This window comes from Cebus imitator, unplaced genomic scaffold (assembly GCF_001604975.1).
Source record: "Cebus imitator isolate Cc_AM_T3 unplaced genomic scaffold, Cebus_imitator-1.0 Scaffold20, whole genome shotgun sequence".
Lineage (NCBI taxonomy): Eukaryota > Metazoa > Chordata > Mammalia > Primates > Cebidae > Cebus > Cebus imitator.
In genome coordinates, this window is record NW_016107335.1 from 8,904,560 (window position 1) to 8,925,391 (window position 20,832).

At 43.3% G+C, this 20,832-nt stretch overlaps 1 protein-coding gene, 2 non-coding genes and 1 pseudogene across 4 annotated transcripts in view; 2 read left to right on the top strand and 2 right to left on the bottom strand.

Moving 5' to 3' along the window:
• The window catches only part of LOC108296643 (zinc finger protein 69 homolog), an 89,374-nt gene that overhangs the window by 38,231 nt on the left and 30,311 nt on the right, over positions 1-20,832 (top strand). The window contains exon 6 of one of the 2 annotated variants that reach the window (XM_037735840.1): positions 16,101-19,578. The exons of the other annotated variant lie outside the window; for it this stretch is intronic. Within the exon in view, the coding sequence (XP_037591768.1) occupies position 16,101 (1 nt within the window). The 3' untranslated portion in view covers positions 16,102-19,578. Of the gene's footprint in view, positions 1-16,100; positions 19,579-20,832 lie in introns of those variants that run through there. 2 annotated transcript variants of the gene reach the window in all.
• TRNAC-GCA lies at positions 4,779-4,850 on the top strand. The gene has a single exon. It is a non-coding gene; the product is annotated as a tRNA-Cys (tRNA).
• Positions 14,199-16,094, bottom strand: LOC108298326 (annotated as a pseudogene).
• Positions 18,338-18,409, bottom strand: TRNAC-GCA. The gene has a single exon. It is a non-coding gene; the product is annotated as a tRNA-Cys (tRNA).

Below are 20,832 nucleotides of genomic sequence, written 5' to 3' on the forward strand. Positions count from 1 at the left end.
TTTTAAAAAGCCACCTTAACTTGTGGTAAAGGCGCAGCCTTGTGTAAAACTGTGGAATATTCACAGATCACTGAACCACGGTGCTCTATGGTTTGAAGTGAAAAACCACGGCACATGATGAGTTTTGAAAAGCAGAAGAGTATGAACTATGTTAAGTCTTAGGGTTAAAAAGGACTAGTTGCCAGGTATTTATTTATTATCATTGTAAATAGAAAAGTAAATCATCACAATTTTATGTGATTTTCCATGGGATACAAATGTGTAGCATTCATCATAAAAGATGTCATCTGGATATCTTGTTCAAATATAATTTAAACTTAGTATGTTCTAATATTGTTAAAGATATAGGGATATAAACCACTCACATTTTAGTAAGAAAGGCAATAAAATGACTAATAATGATATGATATAGCATATATGTTTATTGTGCTGCACTGTTGTACGCCCAGCTGGGCAACGTTTGCAATGCCAGATGCAGAGCAGTTGTGGCTAGCAATTGTGGTCGTAAAGTCAAATGGTCGTAGGTTACATAGGTTGTAAGTCGATCAATACCTGTATATATTTAAAGTGAAATACATGTAATTATGTAAGTAAACATCACAGGAATGAGAACGAATATCTCCCCCTTTGCCCTTCTCTTCCATTGCATAACACAGCATGCTCTGTACTCTGATATGGAGATCGCAGATGTTTAGGTTACTGTCCTTTCTCTGAATCCCTGGTATCCTTAGAGGCAGTTGCCTATTAGGAAGGACTGGCATGCATCCCCACAATATGAGTGAACCTTTGCCAAGGGAAATAGGCACCATTCCCTGCTATGGGGCAGAGGAAGAGGTCTCTGATCATACACCAGGCCCCTTTGATCCAGGGCGATGGGTCCCCAAACCATAGGCTTCATGCCCCATCCTGGCTTTCTCAGCTGTACTGCTCAAAGGGTTTCAGGGCTGTAGCCCTTGTCTTGCTGTGCTTTCCCTGGGTCCTGCCAAGTCTCTAGGAGACTGCTTCAGTTAGGGACAGGTTCAGAGAAAGGGGGAAGAGAGGGTGAAATATGAGAGGAACCCAGGCAGGAAGGGTGGTGCAAATGGGATAGAGCAGGTGGAGATGAGGGAGGATGGAAGGAAGGACAGATGGGCCAGTTTTTCACCTTTAACCCTTATTCTCAAACCTGGTGTCTCAGTGGCACTCAGTACTGGTGAGAGGAGGGGAGGCTGCAGTTCAGGTAGTGGTTACAGAGTAGAAAGTGTCTACTGACAAGTGAAGGGCTTCTGGAGAATGGAAGGGGGAGCTCGTGGCCTGAAGAGTGGTTTCGGGTCAGTCTGTGGGGGTTTGCTAGGTTCCATAGGGGAAGCAGGAATGAATAGAATGTACAGTGCACTCCAGAATCCTTGGGTGTAACAACACAGGTGAAATACACTAAGGCGGCCCCTGGGGCAGCTAAGCAGCTGTAGCTTAGAGGTAGAGCATTTGACTGTAGATCTAGAGTTTCCAGTTCAAATCTGGGTATTCCCAGCAGTTTTTGTTTTTCTTTATTGCCAAGTACAGAATGGCTTCCTTGGTTTAACTCACCGCTTTTCACCTTTTCTGGTGCCTCTCTGGCCTGTGAAGAGGTAGTAGACTAACTCCCTGGCCCCAGTTCTTTCTTACTTCTCTGTGTCAGCACCTTTTGCCTTATGACTTTTCCATCTCTTTCCCAGAGGTAAGAGTGCTCTCACCCAGCTCTGCTCTGTGCTTGGCCATGTGTATCAGTTGGGCCCAATCAGGAGAAAGAAGTCACCGAGCAACTTACCAGAGAAAGTTTAACAGAAAGAATTATATGCTACAAAAGTGCAAAGACAACTTTAAAGCACCCCTTGGGGTGAGGGACCTGAGTGGATGAATTTGGAAAGTGACCCCTGTTCAGACCTCTCTGGGGAAGGAAAGTACAGTTAGAGCTCACTTACTGGCTTGCCCCAGCCACATCTGGTCACAGATGCCATGCTGTCCCCCCCCCCCCCCCCCCCGGCCGCGTCCGGATCCCATGTGATTTATTCAAAAGCACACCAAACGAGGAGATGGGAGAATAGCTTCTCCATCCACCTCCTTGAAGACAAGCCTTAGGGATGTTTATGGGTTAAGGAAGTGGGGCATGGGGATAGGTGATTGACAATGGACAGAAATGAAATGACAGGTTCATTCTACACAAGTTTAGTGGGGTTCGTGGCATTCCTCTTCTTTCTTTCCGTTTCTTTCTCTTTCTTTCCCTCCCTTTACTCCCCCCTCCCTCCTTTCCTTCCCCTTCCCCTCCCCTCCCCTCCCTTACCCTTCCCTCCCCTTTCCTAGCCTCCCCTCTCCTCCCCNCTCCCCTCTCCTCCCCTCTCCTCCCCTCTCCTCCCCTCTCCTCCCCTCTCCCACCTTCTCTGAGACAGGGTGTTGCTTTGTCACGCAGGCTGAAGTGCAGTGGCATAATCATAGCTCAGTCCAGTCTCAAGTCATCCTCCCACTTTCGTCTCCTGAATAGCTGGGACTCCGTATGCGTGCCACCACACCTGGGCCCATGGCATTTAACAGGACATATGTGCAGAAAGTGGTGGCATTAGCATGATTTGAGGGTGGAGTTTTTGGCCCTCTGATGTCAAACAGCCACCTCTCAGGTACTTGCATAGACCCAGTTGAAGAGTCCGTGGTCTCAACCAGTTTGAGCTGGACAGGAGCTTGCCCAAGTGCCTGAAAATCAACTGAAGTGACCATCACCATGTGACCTAGGAATGTTATCTATAAAGCCTCCAGTGAAAGTTAAGTTTTAGCATTGAGCCTTGAGGCCTTCAGCTACCATGACCTTCAGCTTCGTGGAAAAGGAAAATAATGACAACAACAAAAAGCAAGCGACCAGAAGCAAGCAGGGCCGCCCACCAGATCAAATTAACCCGTCACTTTCAAGGCAAGCAGGAAGCTACTTGCTTTGGGGGATATGGGGGTACAAGGCACAAATGAACCACTTGCAAGGGTGAGACTTGGAGCCCTCAGCGTTCGCACCTGGAGGGGTGACCAAGCCTCGCCATGGGGCTTCATCCTCTGCGTGTGTGCCATGGCAGAGCACCACCAGATATGGCACCGCCGACCAACGGCAAAGCAGGAACCAGGAAAAGCAGAAATAAATGGGAAGAGGCCTCCTTTCTCCTGAACTATCCCTCTCGCGCCCTCTACTGACAACTGTGAACACTGCACTCCCTCAAATGAACAGCACTTCAGGAATCCCATCCGTGTATTGCCAGACAACTGCAGAAAGGATAATTAGAGCTGGGTAGATAAACGGACATCTGGCACACCCTGCGACTTGTTTTGCTCAAGGGGGATGTTAGTAGATGTGATGCCAGCAGGAGCTTGGGATCTGCTTGCAAGACTGGACTTGCCCCCTGGCACTTTGAACATTACCAAGAACTAGGCTTTTGTGAGCTACTGCCCTTCTGACCTGGGCCCCAGAGTAAATACACATGGCCCAACAATGAGCCCAAATTCACTGTAAGGAGGCAAGGAGGCAAGACCCTCTGCCAAATCCAGACCAGATCAGCTGTTTCAGATTGAACCTGGGGACATGCGGTCATGAGAACAAGCACTATTGTGTGTCACTGGTTTGGGGTAGCTTGTTACTGTGAAAGGAGAATAAATCTTGGGGTCCCAAAATCACTAAGCTAGGGAAAAGTCAAGCTGGAAACTGCTTCAGGCAAACCTGCCTCTCATTCTATTTGAAGGCGTCCCTCTGCTCACTGAGATAAATGCATATCTGATTGCCTCCTTTGGAGAGGCTCATCAGAAACTCAAAAGAATGCAAACATTTGTCTCTTACCTACCTATGAAACCTATGAACTGAAAGACCCCTCCTACAAGTAGTCTTGCCTTTCTTCGAGTTGTTCTGCCTTTCCAGATGGGAGTATATTTTGCAAGTAAGAGAGATGTAAATAATTATGACCAAGAGGGCAGTCCATGATAGATGAAACTAGTGGCCCTGGATCTTCACTTATTTTTGCATCTGTGACCTTCGCCATGAGACTTCGTAGATCTTTCCACTAGACGGGGACATGCTTTCCTGCTCTTGAGTTAGGGCTTGGTCCTGTGACTGACTTTGATGAATGAGATATTAGCACATGTGATGCAAGCAGAGGCTTGAAAGCCGCTTGCATAGTTAGGCCTCCCCCTTTGCGTTTCTGCTGTCACCATGAGAAGTGTGTCCCCTTGGGAGCTGCTACTCCTACAGCTGGGATTGTAGAAGGAACACATATGGAGCTGACTTAAGCCCAGCTTACAGACAGAAACCAAGCACAGACCCACAGCTTGAAGCAGAGACATCAGGTCAAGCCCAGCCTACGTCAGCTGATTGGCATTCATGCTGCTAACCTATGAGCATGAGAATACATGCTTATGGTTTCAGGCAGCCAGATTTTGGGGTGATTTGTTATGACACACTGTTGTGGAAATAGCTGACAAATAGAGCCTTGATTCTTAACACCTGCCTCTCACCCCACCCGCGTCCCCTACACCCATCAGGTATCGCGTAAGGAAATGGGAGGAGACCTCATTTGAAGGAATTCAGGTTGTGGCTACAGAGTAGCAAAGTATCATTAGACAAATGAGGGGTCTCTGATAATGAAGGGGTGAGCTCATGACCAAAGAGCAGTCTCTAGTCAGTTGTGGTAGGGCGACCAATTTCCATAAGCTGGCTGGGAATTAATACAATTTACTATAGAATCCTTGGGTGTGGCAACACAGGTGAAATATGCCAAGGAGGAACATCTATCATGCAAGGGGGTATAGCTCAGGGGTAGAGCATTTGACTGCAGATCAAGAGGTCCCCGGTTCAAATCCGGGTGCCCCCTGCTGCTGTTTGGCTGTGGGTTCTCTTTTACTGGTGTTAACCTTGCTAGTCATCCTCATCACTGTCCTTCCTGTAGCTTGTGTCAGTTTTCTCAGGTGACTTCGTTTTTCTGGCACAAGTCATAAGTCATTAATCTGCGTGTGTTTCAGAAGTTCCAATTAGCTGTTGTTTTATGTAGTTTATATTATGCAAGGACAGGCTGAATCAGAGGTTACCCAGTCTAACATTGCATCAGAATTACTGACGGATCTTATTACAAATACAGATTACTTCCTAGAAATTCCAATTTAGTAGGACTAAGGAGGAGTCATAGAATTTCTACTTTTGGGGGGCAGGTGGGGCATAATCCCCTGTTAATTCCTATCCTAACATCCAATAACTCTAAGTGGCTGGAAAATTGTTTTGGAACCTACAACAACATGTCATCCTACACAAGATCACAGTGGGAAGCATCAGTGACATTCAAGTTAATGCCTGCCTTCAGTCCATCACTGAGGGCATGTAGGGTGCTGAGCTGCAGGCATAAGCAGTGGTCAGGCATGTAGAGGTAGGAGAGTGTGGGAAAGGTGGGGGAGGTCAGAATGAAGCTGTGGGCATGGTAGGAGGGTGACCAATTGCAATGGCACAGTCAGCTAGGGGTGGCGGCACTCCAGTGATTGCTGTCTGCATTAAAATTCAGAATCAAAGCATGTGAAGGCGAAACAACTATCCCATGCTCCTCTGTACTTTTCTGCTGTCCCATGTGACCTGCCCAGATCTTCTTTGCAGGCCTGATTCAGTCTTGATTGCTTTTCTTTGGTGAGCATTTCTCTTGTGGTTTTTGTTGTTGTTGTTGTTGTTTTGCTTCCTGTTCTTCCCCAGCCTGTGAACCCTCTGTCCACATTTTGAGGATCCCCAGTTGTGTGAGACACAGTGGAAGACATGGCTCTGTTTGCAGCCCCTGAAGTTGAAAGAAAAAGCCACTTTCTCTCTTTGTCTCCCTTGCACTTCTGGCCATTCACGTGCCCCCAACTGACATTATGCATGCAGACTGAGTGAATTGTAGAGCCAGAGACAGCGTACAATTCATTGCTGGGCTGGCAGAGCTCAGGTGCCATCCAGCAGCTCCCTAACCAGTGTGACTTCCTGAGTGCCTAGCTGCATATGTCCCCCGGGATCCTCCCAGCTTCCTGCCTTCAGAAGCCCAAGCACACGGCCAAAGGCCATCTTAACTGTTTCACTGGACAGAACCGGTTTGTGTAACGATGTCCCTAGGCAGCTACCACAGTTGGAGAGGCTGCAGGTAAAGGATCCTAGAGAAAATGGAGTGAGTGTAGGATGGACTTTCTGCTGTGATTGGGATTGCACAAGGTAGAAGTCCAGTTGATTGTTGAGGGTTGACCATCTGGGAGCCACAGGTCTCTGGGGTAAAGTAACTGAGTAACTGATCACCTGGATGCAAGGCTGCTTGTCACCTGGTAGGCATTCAGTGGTTGCTGTGGCTGGTGCCCATTCTGTTTGGTCAGTGTCTGTGTTGTAGCTGTGGTTAAATATTTCAAGTATCACTCCTTGGAATAAAGTTCCCACTGAAGGACAGAACTTTTAGGGACCAGAGCAGTATAGAGGGCCCAGCCGAGTCTGAGAGCATTGGGAAGCTCAAAGACATGCAATGGAGAGCTCAGACGTCTACAACGCCTTCTCCAGACAGGGATGGAATTTGCAGATGTCCCCACGACTGCAATAAAAGACTCGGCTCTTGCTACTGAATACCTGAGATTGCTGAAAAATAAAAAGGCAGAATTGTTCATCTTCAATTATAGTTGGTTTCACACTTTCCCGATCTCTTGTGTTATGAATTGCTACTTCAGTGATACCTGCAGGGAAGTTTTGGAAGATGTCAGAACTCCTCAAACTTGAAAGAGAAGTTGCTACACTGTACGCTCACATTTGCCATTGTTGGGATATTTTTCTGTGGCTGAGGTCGTGGTGTCAGGGAGGATAAAATGCTTAGCTTCAATGGGTTTCCCTGATAGTCATTAATAACACTAAGGAATGGTTCTACTTGCCAAATGCTACTTACGTCTATATATATTTCTATATTTCCAATGATCCAGAAAGTTTTTGTCTAATAGTTATGTGCACATACACATGTGATATTCCTTATTTTGAGTGTCTGTGGTAGCCTATCCTTTTTGCTTTTTATCTAAAAATAAGTTGAAGTTTGTGATAAGAGAAACAGCCTTGGCACTAAGTTCAAAAGGATATTTGGCAGATGTGTCAGCCAAAGAAAAAGAACAAGAAAACACTGGGTTCTTAAATTCCCTGTTGTAGGCCAGGCGCAGTGGCTCACACCTATAATGCCAGCATTTTGGGAGGCTGAGGCTGGTGGATCACCTGAAGTCAGGAGTTCAAGACCAGCCTGACCAACATGGAGAAACCCCATCTCTACTAAAAATACAAAATTCACCTGGCTGTGGTGGGATGTGCCTGTAATCTCAGTTACTCAGGAGGCTGAGGCAGGAGAATTGCTTCAACCCGGGAGGTTGGGGTTGCAGTGGGCCGAGATCACGCAATTGCACTCCAGCCTAGGCAACAAGAGCAAAATCTCCGTCTAAAAAAAAACAAAAAAATTTCCCTGTTCTCTCACATGTCCACTTGTGACAACTATGTCTGTGTTGCCAGCACAGCAGCATTCCTTGCTGAACCATTTCTTGATGCAAATGTCTCAGTGATACTGAGGTAGTGGACATGTGGGTGGTTTTTCAGCTGCCCAATGTCCGTTTCCCCTTCCTAATAACATTCTGGTTTCCTTTCGTACAGTCTGGGGGGACTAGAATGCAGGACCTTCTATAATCTTGAGGTGGACATGCCCAGATGCTAGCTGCGTCATACAGATGCCCTGGACTTGGACTTTGAGCCCCTTGGACAAGGGATAAAGGTACACAGAATGGTTGGCTCTGGACCAGGCAGATGCCATCCTGGGCCACTTTTCATTTGTACCAGTAATATATGAGGGTTCTAATTTTTCCACATCCTCACCCATACTTGTGATTTTTTGTTTTTTTGTTTTTTCCTGTTGTTTGAGATAGAGTTTTGCTCTTGTTGCCCAGGCTGGAGTACAGTGGTATGATCTTGGTCACTGCAACCTCTGCCTCCTGGGTTCAAGCGATTCTCCTGCCTCAGCCTCCTGAGTAGCTGGGATTACAGGCATGTGCCACCACTCCCATCTAATTTTGTATTTTTAGTAGAGACGGGGTTCCTCCATGTTGGTCAGGCTGGTCTCGAATGCCTGACCTTAGGTGATCTGCCCGCCTTAGCCTCCCAAAGTGCTGGGATTACAGGCATGAACCACCACACCCAGCCTCATACTTGTTTTTAATTTTAAAAAGTATAGCCATCCTAGCAGGTGTGAAATGGTATCTCACTGTGGTTTTAATTTGCATTTTCCTAAACTAGTAATTACTTTGAATATCTTTTCCCTTATTGGCTATTTGTATATCTTCCTTGGAGAAAGGTGTATTCAAGTGTTTCATTCATTTTTAATTGGGTTGTCTTTTTACTGCTCAGTTGTTACACTCTAGATACTAGACCCTTATCAGATTTGTAATTTACAAACATTTTCTTCCATTCTGTCAGTTGTTTTTTCACCTGCTTAGTAGTGTCCATTCACGAACGAAATTTTTTAACTTGTCTCTTTTTGGTGTGTTTTTGGTATTAATAGTTAAATTATTTTCTAATCTGAGAGGATGAAGATTTACAACAGTGTTTTCTTGTAAACGTGTTACAGTTTTAGCTCTTACATATTAAAGGCATAGTAAGTCCTCTAGTCTTGGCTGTCTTCAGAAATTTGCATTTCTATATAAAGTTTAAAATCAATTTGATTATTTTATCAAAGAAATTAAAACATCAGTTGGATTTTCATTGAGATTATGTGAATTTATAGCTCAATTTTGGAAGAGTTAACATTTTTACAATAGTGAGTTCCCCAAATGATGAATATGGTGTATTCCTTTATTCGTTTATATTATCTTTAAATTGTCTTCAAATCGCGTTGTAACATTCACTCTAGAGGACTTCTATAATTTTTGTTATTTTTATTATTAGACATTTGACTTTTTAAATGTATATACTATACATTTTAATCTTATTTTCTGTGAGTTTGTTGCTAGTATTCAGAAATACAACTAAGTTTTGTCCTAAGTCGAGTTCAAACTGACGTGCTGGCTGCAAAACTCTAGTGAAAGGGCTTCAGTTTGCTGAACTTTGTGGGGTGGGACCTGCCAAGCCGTATCACCTGTTTCCCTCCTTTCAACTTTCCTTCTTTCTGGGGGACAGGTAGTTCTGCTCCACAAGCATTCTCTGAGTTAGTCAAAACTTCTGCCCAGGTCTCTGCCGACAGCTAGCGGTGCCAGGCCAGCCAGAGCTGTCGTTCAAATCTGTGTGGATAGCGCGCGCTTTTCAGCCCGGCGGTGTTCTGTGCTGTGGGTTGCAGAGGCCATGGGGTAAGCGCAGTATCTGGGCCAGAGTGCCAAGGGGGTATGGTCCCCGATCCTCCGGGACAGTTGCACTTTCTGGGTAGGGCAGTGCCCCGCCCTGCTTCGGTTAGCCCTTTTTGAGCTGTTCCCACTGTCCGACCAGTCCCGTTGAAATGAACCTGGTACCTCGTTTGGGAACGTGGGGATCGCTGGCCTTCCGGGTCTCTCTCACTGGGAACTGCTCCCCGGAGTTGTTCCTATTCGGCCATCTTGGCAGAAGTCCTGGCCAAGTTTTGCATACTGAACTGATCTTGTAGTCAGTGACCTAACTCATTTGTTAATTCTAGTAGTTTATCTATAGGTTATTTTGAATAGTCTACTTTCACAGTCATTTTGTTTGATAACTGATTTATTTACTACTTTTCCATTTTTATTTAACCCTTTAATATCTAGCAGTTTTGAATAGAGTGGTGATAGGAAGCATGCTTGTCTAATTTATGATCGTGGGGAAAATTTTCAGTATTTCACCATAAGATAATGTTTACTGTGAGTGGTAATGTTCTTTGTCTTATTAAGGAAGTTCATTTCTATTCCTACTTTGCCAAAAATCTTTACAAAGAATGAATGTTAAATTCTGTCCAGTTTTTTTCCTTCCATCTATTAAGATAATTGCATAATATGTCTCCATTTCTTTCTGTTAATGTCATGAATTCTATTAGCCAATTCTTAAATATTAAACTACCCTTCCATTCTTGGAATACGACTTAGTTGTGCTGAATTATCCTTTTGATATTTTGTTGGATGATATTTACATCTATTCTCATAAAAGAGATTGTCATTTTTCTTTCTTGTAACGTCCTATCAGAACTTGTTATCAAGGTTATGCTGGCTCATGAAATGAATTGGGAAGTGTTCTCTGTTTTCTTTTCTATGACAGATTTTTCATAAATTTGGTGTTATTTTTCTCTGCAAGTATTTGGAAGAATTTACCAATGAAGTCATTTGAGCCTGTTGTTGCTGTATTACTGTGGTTGAGAGGTTTTAAATAATGGATTTAATATATATTACACTAATCACGTTTTCTATTTATTCTCCTGTTCAAGATGTGTTTTTGGCCAGGCGTGGTGGCTCACACATGTAATCCCAGCACTTTGGGGGGCCAAGGTGTTAGGATCACCTGAGGTCAGGAGTTTGAGACCAGCCTGACTAATATGGAGAAACCCTGTCTCTACTAAAAATACAATTAGCCTGGTGTGGTGGTGTATGCCTGTAATTACAGCTACTCAGAAGGCTGAGGCAGGAGAATTGCTTGAACCCAGGAGGTGGAATTTGCAATGAGCCAAGATTGTGGCATTGCACTCCAGAAACAAGAACAAAACTCTTGTTTCAAAAAAAAAAAAAAAAGAAGAAGATGTGTTTTTAAAGAACTTGTTCATTTATCTAAGTTGACAACTTATTTTGGAATAACGTTTATCAAGATGTCTTCTTACCTGTTTAATATATGTTGGTTTTGTAGTGATGTCCCTTTTCATTCCTGAAATTGGTAATTGTGGGGTTTCTGCCTCTCTTTTTGTTTCTCTTGATAAATGTTTCTAGAATTTATTGGTTTTATTATTTCCAGTAAGTCAGCGTTTGGCTTTGTTGGTTTTTTCTGATTGTATAATTGGTTTTTATTTCATTGATTTCTCCTCTGATGTTTATTATTTGCTTCTTTTTACTTTTAAGGTTAAATTGCTGCCCTTTTTTTCTTGATTTTTAGATATAAGCAGAAATATAATTCTTGGTAAAACTCCTACTCTGAATTGAAGATAAAAGAAAAAAGTCTAAATATCAGATAGGTAATAAAAATATCAGGTAACTGATAGTCAGCATTTTTTCTTTTCTTATACATTCAGTTAAGAGTAAGAGTTTCATCAAGCATTACCTGAGCTGCACCATGTGAATTTTGATTTGTTATATCTTTGGTAAACATTTGGCTTAAAATACTTTCTAATTTCTATTTTGATCTCTTCTTTCCTTGTAGATTATTTGGAAGCGTATTGTTTAGCTTCCAAGAAGCTGGGAATTTCTTAGTTATCTTTTTTCCCCTTAATTTAGCCTAATTCAGCTACAGTGTGGTCAGAAAACATGATTTCAATCCTCAATCTTCAAATTTCTGGCAACTTACTTTACATCACCAAGTATAGTTAACATTGATAAATGTTCTGTGTGCTCTTAAAAGGATCAAATGTGCCACTGTATGGTGGACTGTTCATTATTATCAATTAGGTCGTATTTGTTGGTTGTGTTATTCAGATTCTTCACATGTGTAGTGACATTTTATCTGCCTCTTTTATTAGCTACTGAGAAAGGTGTATTAAAATCTGCTACTGATTGAGGATTTGCCTGTTTCTACTTATAGTTCTATCCATTTTTGTCTTATTTATTTTCACACCATATTTTGGGGTGCATTTGGATATTCCCTTTATCTGTAGAAATGCTTCCCAAGTTAAATCTATTTTGCATTATATTAATATTGCTGTACCAGCCTTTTTTGAGTTATTGTTTGTATCAGATGTCTTTCCACTTTATGTGCCGCTATACTTAAGGTCACTTTCTGCTTCATGTGACCCTATGCTTACGGAAGCTTTATCTAAGCAACTTGAGAGTGTAGCTTTGTTTTCTCATTCATTCTGAAAATTTTATATTTTAAGTGGAGTTTTAAATACTTTTATATTATTTAACATAATTACTGTTGCATAGAATCTTAGTTGGGTTATTATTTCCTTTCAGCACTGTGAAAACTTTCTTCCATTGTCACCTGGGTCCCATAATTCTTTTCAGAAGACATCTGTTAATTTTAAAATTTGATTTCCCAACCCCACCCTCGCCCCATCACCAAGGCTGCTCTTCAGATTTCTCTTTCTCTCTTTTTAAAAATCAGTTTTATGATAATATATGTAGGCATGGTTTTCTTTGGTTTTGTTTGTTTGGTCTTTTGTCCCCTCCCCCATCTTCTAGAGACAGTGTTAATGGTTGTCTTTGTTTTTATCTCCTTTTGTTTAACAGAGTTTCTTAAATAAGTGGGTTGATGTTTTTCATTAGTTTTGGAAAATGCTTGTCAATTATATCCTTTCACATCTTGATTTTGCTTCATTCACTTTCTTACCTTCTTTTGGAATTTCAGTAACTCGTAAGAACTTTAAACTGTTTCCCATTTGTATTCTGTTTTCCTTTTCTTTTTGTTCATTCTTTACCTTTCTGTGCTTTAGTTTAGATAGTTTTCTAAAGTTTCTATTAAACACGTGTTAAAATTTTAATGTTAAGGGCTATATTTTTTGGTTTTAGAATTTCCTTTTGATTTATTCTTACAAATTTTATTCTTACAAATGTGAAATTTATTCTTACAAATGTGAAATTCTCCATACTTTTTCCCACATTTTCTCTATATTTCTCTGATTTCTTGAATATGTTATCAAAGCTATTTTAAATTTTGTGATATCTAAATCACTTGCTTTTACTATTTCTTTTTTCTCTTGGTTTTGTTCATATTGCTCTGACTCTTAGTATACCTAGTGATCTTTATTGAACGCCAGACTTTGTGTATTAAAAGAATAAAGCTTCTAGATAAAATTATAATCCACTAGACAAAATTCACTCTCCTTTTTTTGTTTTTTTCTTGAAAGAAGGTAGAGTGGAGGGCTGATGATCTTAAACCAATAAGGAAACAAGCACTCTTTCCTGCTAAGAAAAATGAAAATGCCAGTTTGGTAATGCTCCTTCTGTCTGTGACTTGTCCCACTTTTTGAGTGTGGCCCTTCCAGGTTTGTAATAGAAAACCTGGCAGGTCTTGGTCTCTTCAACCCTCAAAAAGTCCACTCTTCTTTTTAGATAGTTTGGACTTCTATTTCTAGCTTCTTGCTTCTTGGAGCTTCATAACTCAGCAGTTTTCTTTAGGGGTGAAACCAGCTGTGTATTTGAGGACTCCAAAGTCTTTGCTTTTATACTCCAACATTGCACAACTGCCAAAAGCTCTTTTGGTGTTCCTGACACCTGTGTGCTGGTGCCAACACTGGCAGCTCAGCCACTAGTTGGGCTTAGAATTGGCAAGTATCCCAGAGAAACAGTGGCTGCAGATCCTCTGCGTCAATTCACTGCTTGCTTCAGGACTTTCACTGTCTCCTGGTATGCTCTTTCCCCTTCCTTTATCCAGTGAATTTTCATCTTCTTAGAACCGTGAAATTATTGCGAATTCTGTTCTGTTTTTTCCCCAGAGATTTTCCTTAATTTTATAACCTCTTGCCCCACATGGTTTCAGAATTCTAAAAATGTCTAGAGGTAAAAACCAGCTATGTGTTTGATGTCCCGCAAATCTACAGTCTTGTCATAGCATCCTTGAGTGACCACCAAGATTTCACTGGGTTCTCATTCCCCCAGCAACCAGCCTCTACTTGGAGCTAAGACAGATTATCAGCCTGTGCCCAAGATCAGAAAATGTCCCCAGGTAAAATGTAGCTGCAGTCCCTCAACTCATTTCCCAGAGGTTCTCTCCTCTCTGGAATTCTAGTTCTTCTAGTCCTTGCTGCCTCTGCAGCTCTCTGATGCATTTTAAAATGTGAATTGCCTTTTCTGACTGGCTTTTCCAGCTCTCCTTGGCATGCCACAAGCTCCACCTTACCTGCAACAAAATTACAGAAACATGGTTTTAAGAGTTATTTTGGGTAGAATTAAGAGAGCAACAAGTGAAAAGGTCAGATTATGGATAAAACTGAATTCCTTAGCTTCTATTTCCTTTTTTATTTTTAGGAAAGGAGGAGGATTATTTCTAAGTGAATACAGGAGGACCAAGAGATAGGAAGCTTGATAGGAAGCCACCAAGCAGCTGGTGATTAGCCTAACTTTTCTCCCAGGAAGAGATTTGGTTCTTTTTTTTTTTTTTTTTTTTTTTTTTNTTTTTTTTTACAGGCTTGTTTTATTTTAATGGCTGATCTATGTAATCACGGAGGCCAGTACGCACGGACAAAGGGGGAGCTTTTATTTCTTGGTCTCTTCCTCCTTGGACAAAGTCTTGATGATCTCCTCATTTTTTGGCTTGGTACTAGTGTGCTTCCTTGGTCTTACACCTGCAGGCCTCAGCCTGGTCAGCCAGGAGCTTCTTGCCTTCTCTGCCTTCAGCTTGTGGATGTGTTCCATGAGAATCCACTTATTTTTGAATACATTCCCCTTCACCTTCAGGTACAGGCTGTGATGCATGCGGCGATCAATCTTAGATTCCCGGCATCTTCTGAGCAGCCGGCGCAGAATTCTCATTCTCGTCATCCACGTGACCTTCTCATTGGCTGTACCCTTATGCTTACCTATGCCTATGTGCCTGCCCTTCTGGCAGGCTAAGGTGTTTTTCCGGCATCGAGCCTGGGAATAGACCGTCACAGGCTTGCGGATGATCAGCCTATCTTTGATTAGCTTCCAGATCTGCTGACGGGAGATAGCATTGGCAATTTAATTGATCTCATTTGGGTCCAACCAGACCACCTTCTTGCCACAGCGGAGGACACTAGAGGAGAGTCTCTTCTGAAGCCTGAGCATACTCATGGCTGCAGCCGCAGCAGTGAAAGGCGAGATTTGATTCTTAACTATAAGTTTGGATGAATAGGCATCAAAATATCAACATATGTTTAGCTTGTGGCACTTTAAGCAATTTTACTTTTTTCTTGATGCTTATTCGTGTTTCCTAACTTAATAATCTTTTAACATTTTACATACTATATTCTTAATTACATACTATATTCTTAAATTCTGAGGCACATTAGAGAGATTTGAAGAAGTTATATTATTTGAAGTAGTTATATTAGAAGGATATTTCCTTTCTAATCTAAACAATTAAGTAAACTGTTGCTCTAAGAATAAAACACTCCATTGTGCCCTGATGATTCTTTGCAGTCCCCGTGAATGTTCAGCTTCCACCTCACTGGCATCACTCCCACAGTTCCTTACCTCCATCTGCTACACCCTTTCAGGTGATTTAACTTTCTCTGCATCCTCGGGATCTGTGTGGTCTTTTGGCCTTATACTAGTAACTTCCAGGGGAAAGGTCCACAGAGGCAGAGATCCTGGTTCTAATGCCAGGCATACTGGAGGCCTGAGCTTCAAGGCTCATACAGCCAGCCTTTGTGCCTGGTCCTGGCTCTTCCACTTGTGCTGAGCTAATAGTTTGGAGCCAGCATGGGGCTAGGACCCCTCTGGTAACATGTTTCCCTTTCAAAGCAAAGGAATAGTAAATGATGGGGGAGAAGAGCAGAAAGTTGAAACCAGCATTCATCGTGATGGCAGTGGCAGCTTCCTAGCCCAGCTGGACTGAGGACTTCCAATTCAATGAGCCTTGCTCTGCAGGCTTCCATGAAGTGCAGGAGGTCCTCACCATCCTGTCAGCGATTGCCCTCTCTGCCTCCACTCACCTTAGATAGCCTCTTCTTTAATCAAAGTACCCTGGCTGGCTGATACCAGGGATGCCTAACAAGTGATTTCAGAAAAACGAAGGGAATGTTGATTGGAAACCTGCCGTCTTTAAACTTGAAGGTAAAGAAGTCTAGTTAGTTGTGGGGATAGAAATCCAGAAGCCCATATCAGACTGTAGAAAAGTTGAGCAACTTTTGCCTGCAGTCCCATCAGGACCAATTTGTAGTTCCCAGATTATAAGTGGCCTCTGGGCAAGATAGCTGGTCCTACCAGTTTGGAGAAAGTAAATAGTCAGCTCACATGTCACTGTGTAAGATCTGTTCCACATGGACTGAAACACAGGCCTTCTGTCTGTATCACAGAACTATCTGATCTCTTGCCACTGAGTAAGCGAAACAGCTGAAAATGAAAGCCAAGGCTGATCCCCATGGGTGCCGAACTTTGATGTCCATGGAATCTGCAGCATCCCCCAGTCTCCTAGCTGAAAATAGGTGAGTGATTAAGGGAGTGGAACTTCAGGAATTATAATGTGCATTTATGGGAGCATTTGGAAAACTCAGTTTATCCCAAATCACCAACTCTACCTAATCTCCAAGCCTGCCCCTTCTTCCCACCTGAAAGCTGACCAGCCCAGATGGAAGGGTTTTCACTGCAAGAGATCTGTTTCCCCACCCCTCATTCTCCCTGACCTACTGTGAGAGTAAGATCTGAGCTGAGCCTGGGCACCAGTTCCTGGGAGGTGAAGACTCACATACCAAAATCATTTCCAACTGGCTAATGTATGTCAGCAAAATCCTCAAGAGCATGTGTGGATATGGGTTCTTGGAGTATTTTATAAAGTAGAAACAGTATAATTTTAAATGAATCTGAATTTTTTATTAGGAGTGTGCCCAATTAAAATTCTATTTAAGATACCATAGCTGGAGCAGCTGGGATAAACCTATTTGCTCAGTTGGTGGACCTAAGCCTGGATTCACAGGAGGCCAATTCCAAATGCATTTGAGATGTTAGGGATTTCTTGCTGTAATGTAAAAAGAATCCATAGGCTTCAGGGGGTAGGTAAGATTTATCACACGTGACTTGCCCTGGCTTGAACAACACATAGGTCTGTGGAGCTCTACATTCTTGAAAAGAATTCTGGTAACTGTTCTCTGTAGACAGAGATGCTGGTGGGAGGCATGATAGTGGAAAGTGAATGCCTGATTTCAGTGGGGCTGGGAGGATCCTAGGGTGTCAGAGGCCAAGCAGCATGATACTTTAGCTGGAAATGAACTTTGGATGTTACTCCGTGGTCTGTGACACACAGGTCTTGGTTGTGGCTCATTAGTGGTGAGGTTTTTAGGCCTGAGAATGGGGAGCTCATCGTGATCCCCTTGATGTGTAGATCTGAGTTACCACCATCGCCAGCACAATGGAGGTTCCTGGCCTCTGACTCAGTCCCCAGTTCTGTATCTGCTCGGAGACCCTGCCTCCCTTGATGGCGGGGAAGCTAAGCTTGAGCAAAGGACTCTGCCAAATACCCAGTCATGGCCTGTGAATCTTCCTGCCAGATTTCCCCTAATAGATGCTTCAGCCATTTGCCTGGAAACTGCATTGTGCAATGGGAAATAGCCACATAATTTTGGGATTAATGGTTGTGTGCTGCATCTGTGAAGCTTCTGGAGGTTTAGCATTTTTGGGAAACATCAGAATATCCCGAGAAAGACCACATCCTGCATCTTGCTTTGTTTAGCTACCACCACCATTAGAGGGGGCTTGAGAGACCGCAGTTACTACCCATGGTGTGCTGTTTTCACCCAAAAGGCTACAAACTGTAAGGTGTTCATCAGATAATACTGAGGTGAGCCTTAGGACTGACCAAAAGGTTCCGGTGGGGGTGCCCTTTACCTGTTCTTATTTTTATATACTTATTTGGAATCTGACTCTAGCTTCCTTTACCTTGCTGAGCCCATGATCTGTATCTGTCTGCATGGAGGAGAGAAAAGAGGCTGATGGGGTCAGTTCAGTTCTCTGGGAAGCCCCAGCAGACTTCCTCCATCATCTTGCTCCTTGCCCTTAGTCTCACAGAGCCTCCCAGAATCCTGCTCTTCTCTGGTCCGTAGTCTGGGTAGTCCAGTGTGTGAGTCTGCAGCAGTCCCAGGTGGGAACTCCAGAACCTGGGGACACAGCCAAAAGTCCAGGGTGTGGCACTGTGAGCCCGGTAATCTAAGCTCATTAGATTTCTCATGTCTATTGGAGGTGGGCATGAGGCTGCCGCTGGTTTAGGTACTCCTGTGCCACAGCCCAAGCTGGGTCCTGTGGGAAATATAGCAGGACTTACAGACATGGCCCAGCTGCTTTCAGGGATCACATGGATCTTAATGGGGAGATTCTGAACAACTCTGCAGAAGTGCTGGAGTGGTACCCAGAAGGTTGGAGGAGGCAGTGGTCTGTGCCTTACAAACTTTAAAGTTTATAAAATCACCTGAGGACTAATTGAGTGTGCGCTTCAGAGATGCTGTGGTCAGAGATTTCATAGACTGTGTCATTTTTCCCCATGGTGGATTAGGAGGAGCTTACAACCCAGTACCCACTTTGGTGATTAAAAGCAAACCAGGGTAGGGGGCACCTGGATTTGAACCAGGGACCTCTTGATCTGCAGTCAAATGCTCTACCCCTGAGCTATACCCCCAGGCCCAGGAAGATGGTGTAATTAACTCCCTTTTCATGTGTTGACTCACCAAGAACAAGACTCATCTTTCTTCTGTGGTTGGGATGTCGAGGCTGGTTCTGTGTCTCTGAACTCTGGCCTCCCTCCTGTCACTAAAACTTCTTTCCGCATCACTTCTGTGTGCACCTGGCTGAGGACGCCGTGGTGGCCTGGTTGAGCTTTATAACTGGAGAGACCCTTCAAGTCATCCAGGTAATTCTCTTTGACAGTAGCTGTTGAGCATCATGTCAGGTGTGCTGGGCTGGGGACAGAACTCTATCTGGATGACACCACCCTTCCCTGCACTGAAAGGAGGCCCAGAGCCTGTGTCTGGGGCTTGTATTTGATATAGAATAAGGTTCATGATAATTCGTCAAGTGAAAAGCAAATTGCTTTGTAAAAAAAAAAAAAAAGTTTAAACCAAACCCCTGTGACACAAGTTTACCCATATGACAAACCTGCACATGTATCCCTAATAAAAATTAAAAGAAAAAAAAATTAAAAAGATGATACTCTACAGAATACCACTTCTAAATTTATTCCTCAAAAATATTCATATAAGTGCATGAAGACACATACATGTATGTGGAGATTCATTACAGCTGTTTTTGAATTCCTCACAGCCAAACACTGGAGACCATCTAAATATCCATTGGCAGGGAATTGGTTAAAACATTACAGTACATTCGCAGGATGGAATGTGATACAACAGAAATCGATAAGCTAGAGATCCACTGCACTGCCACGGGAAGACGCTTCAATGAAACATTAAGTGAAAAGCAAATTGCACAACAGATGTATGGTATGAGCTCATTTGGGCTTTAAAAAATACGTTATATACAATTATACAATCTGTGATATATTCAAATCCGTCTACTAAATGGACTAGTGGAGATGTCCAAAAGGAAGCTGGAGTTCGAGGGGAGGTACTGACTAAAGACATCCATTTGCGGGTCTTCTGCCTATTCAAGCCAGGACGGAATGAGATCAGTGAGGAAGTGTGAGTAGAAAAGAGAAGTGGTCTGGGGACTAAGACCTGGGCCGTCAAATGTTTAGAAATGGGGATGCTGAGGAGAAACTAGCAAAAGAGATTGAGAAAAAGTGGCAGAGAATTACAAAGAAAACAACAGAAAAAGAATGACAGCCCCAAAGTCAATTCAAAAAAATGCTACAGAGGGCCTGAGTCAAAGATGAGAGTCAACCATGACAGATGGCCACCAAGGACTGTGACAATCACAGTGTCAGTGCAGTTGGGTCGGTGTTTTCCTGGGAAGCCTCCTGACCCTCCTGATGGGTGGAACCCCTGCCACATGCTCCCATGCACCTGTATATCTATCAAAGCACACACAGTTTGCCACAGTTATTGTAAACAAGTGCCTGCAGGGCTCATTGTATATCATGAATGGTGAATACATATATAAATTTTGTTCAAATGTGTGAACAAAAAATAGAGGCTATATTGATGGAATGAGATTCCGGGCAAAGCCAAGGGGTGGATGAAGAACACAGGATGTATTCTAGAGAGGAGCAGGCAGGCTTTGTCTCTTAGCCAGGAGGAGATGAGGAGAAGGTGAAGATGCAGAGCAGCAGGGGATGCTGAGGGGCCTCCATGGCCTTGGTCTCCTCAGTCAGATAGAAAACGCGTCATCCAAAGAGAATAGAGAGGTAGGGTGGGACTCATTACTTGGGAAGAAGGGCAAAGCGTGAACCAGGACTATGGGAAATGGAGAAGGGGTGAATTAGAAAGGAATAGGATCATTGCTCATTAGCACAGAGGCGCTGGTTGAGGTCAGGCTGGCGTAGATTTGCATTGGGACTATTTGGCTTTACAATTTCCACCAGCAAAGACTGACTCCCTCAGAGCAAAGATGGGAAGGGCCAATGGCAAGGGTATCTGCGGAAGCAGAAGGGCTTATGAGGGAGGTAGACAGACCACAGGTCAAGCCCCCAAAGGAGCTAGAATCATGAGTGAGAGGCCAAACATGGGATCCATAATGGGCAGGCAGATAGCTGAGCCCCAGGGTGGCTCTTCACTTATGGGAACAGAAAGAGGCGGATAAGATTAAGGTCAAAATGAAGATAATGAACCATTTTCAGTAACGGTAAAGAAACAGGTAAACACCAGAAGAGGTGTCATAAAAGGACTTCTCTGATTCTAAGATCTTGAAAGAGAATAGCTTGAGTGATAACCAGGTTGCTATGAATGCTGAACACCCAAAATAACAAAGGATTAAAGCAAAACCCAAACAAACCAGAAGCTTCCTTTTCTGCCACATAAAAGTCCACAGCCAGGCAGTCCAGGCATGGCATTCCATTGAGTCAAGAACTCACTTTCTTCTTTCTGGCTGTCTGGTCCGCTTGGCTATCATCCCAGCATGCCATCGCCCACATTAGTGTTGTGTCTC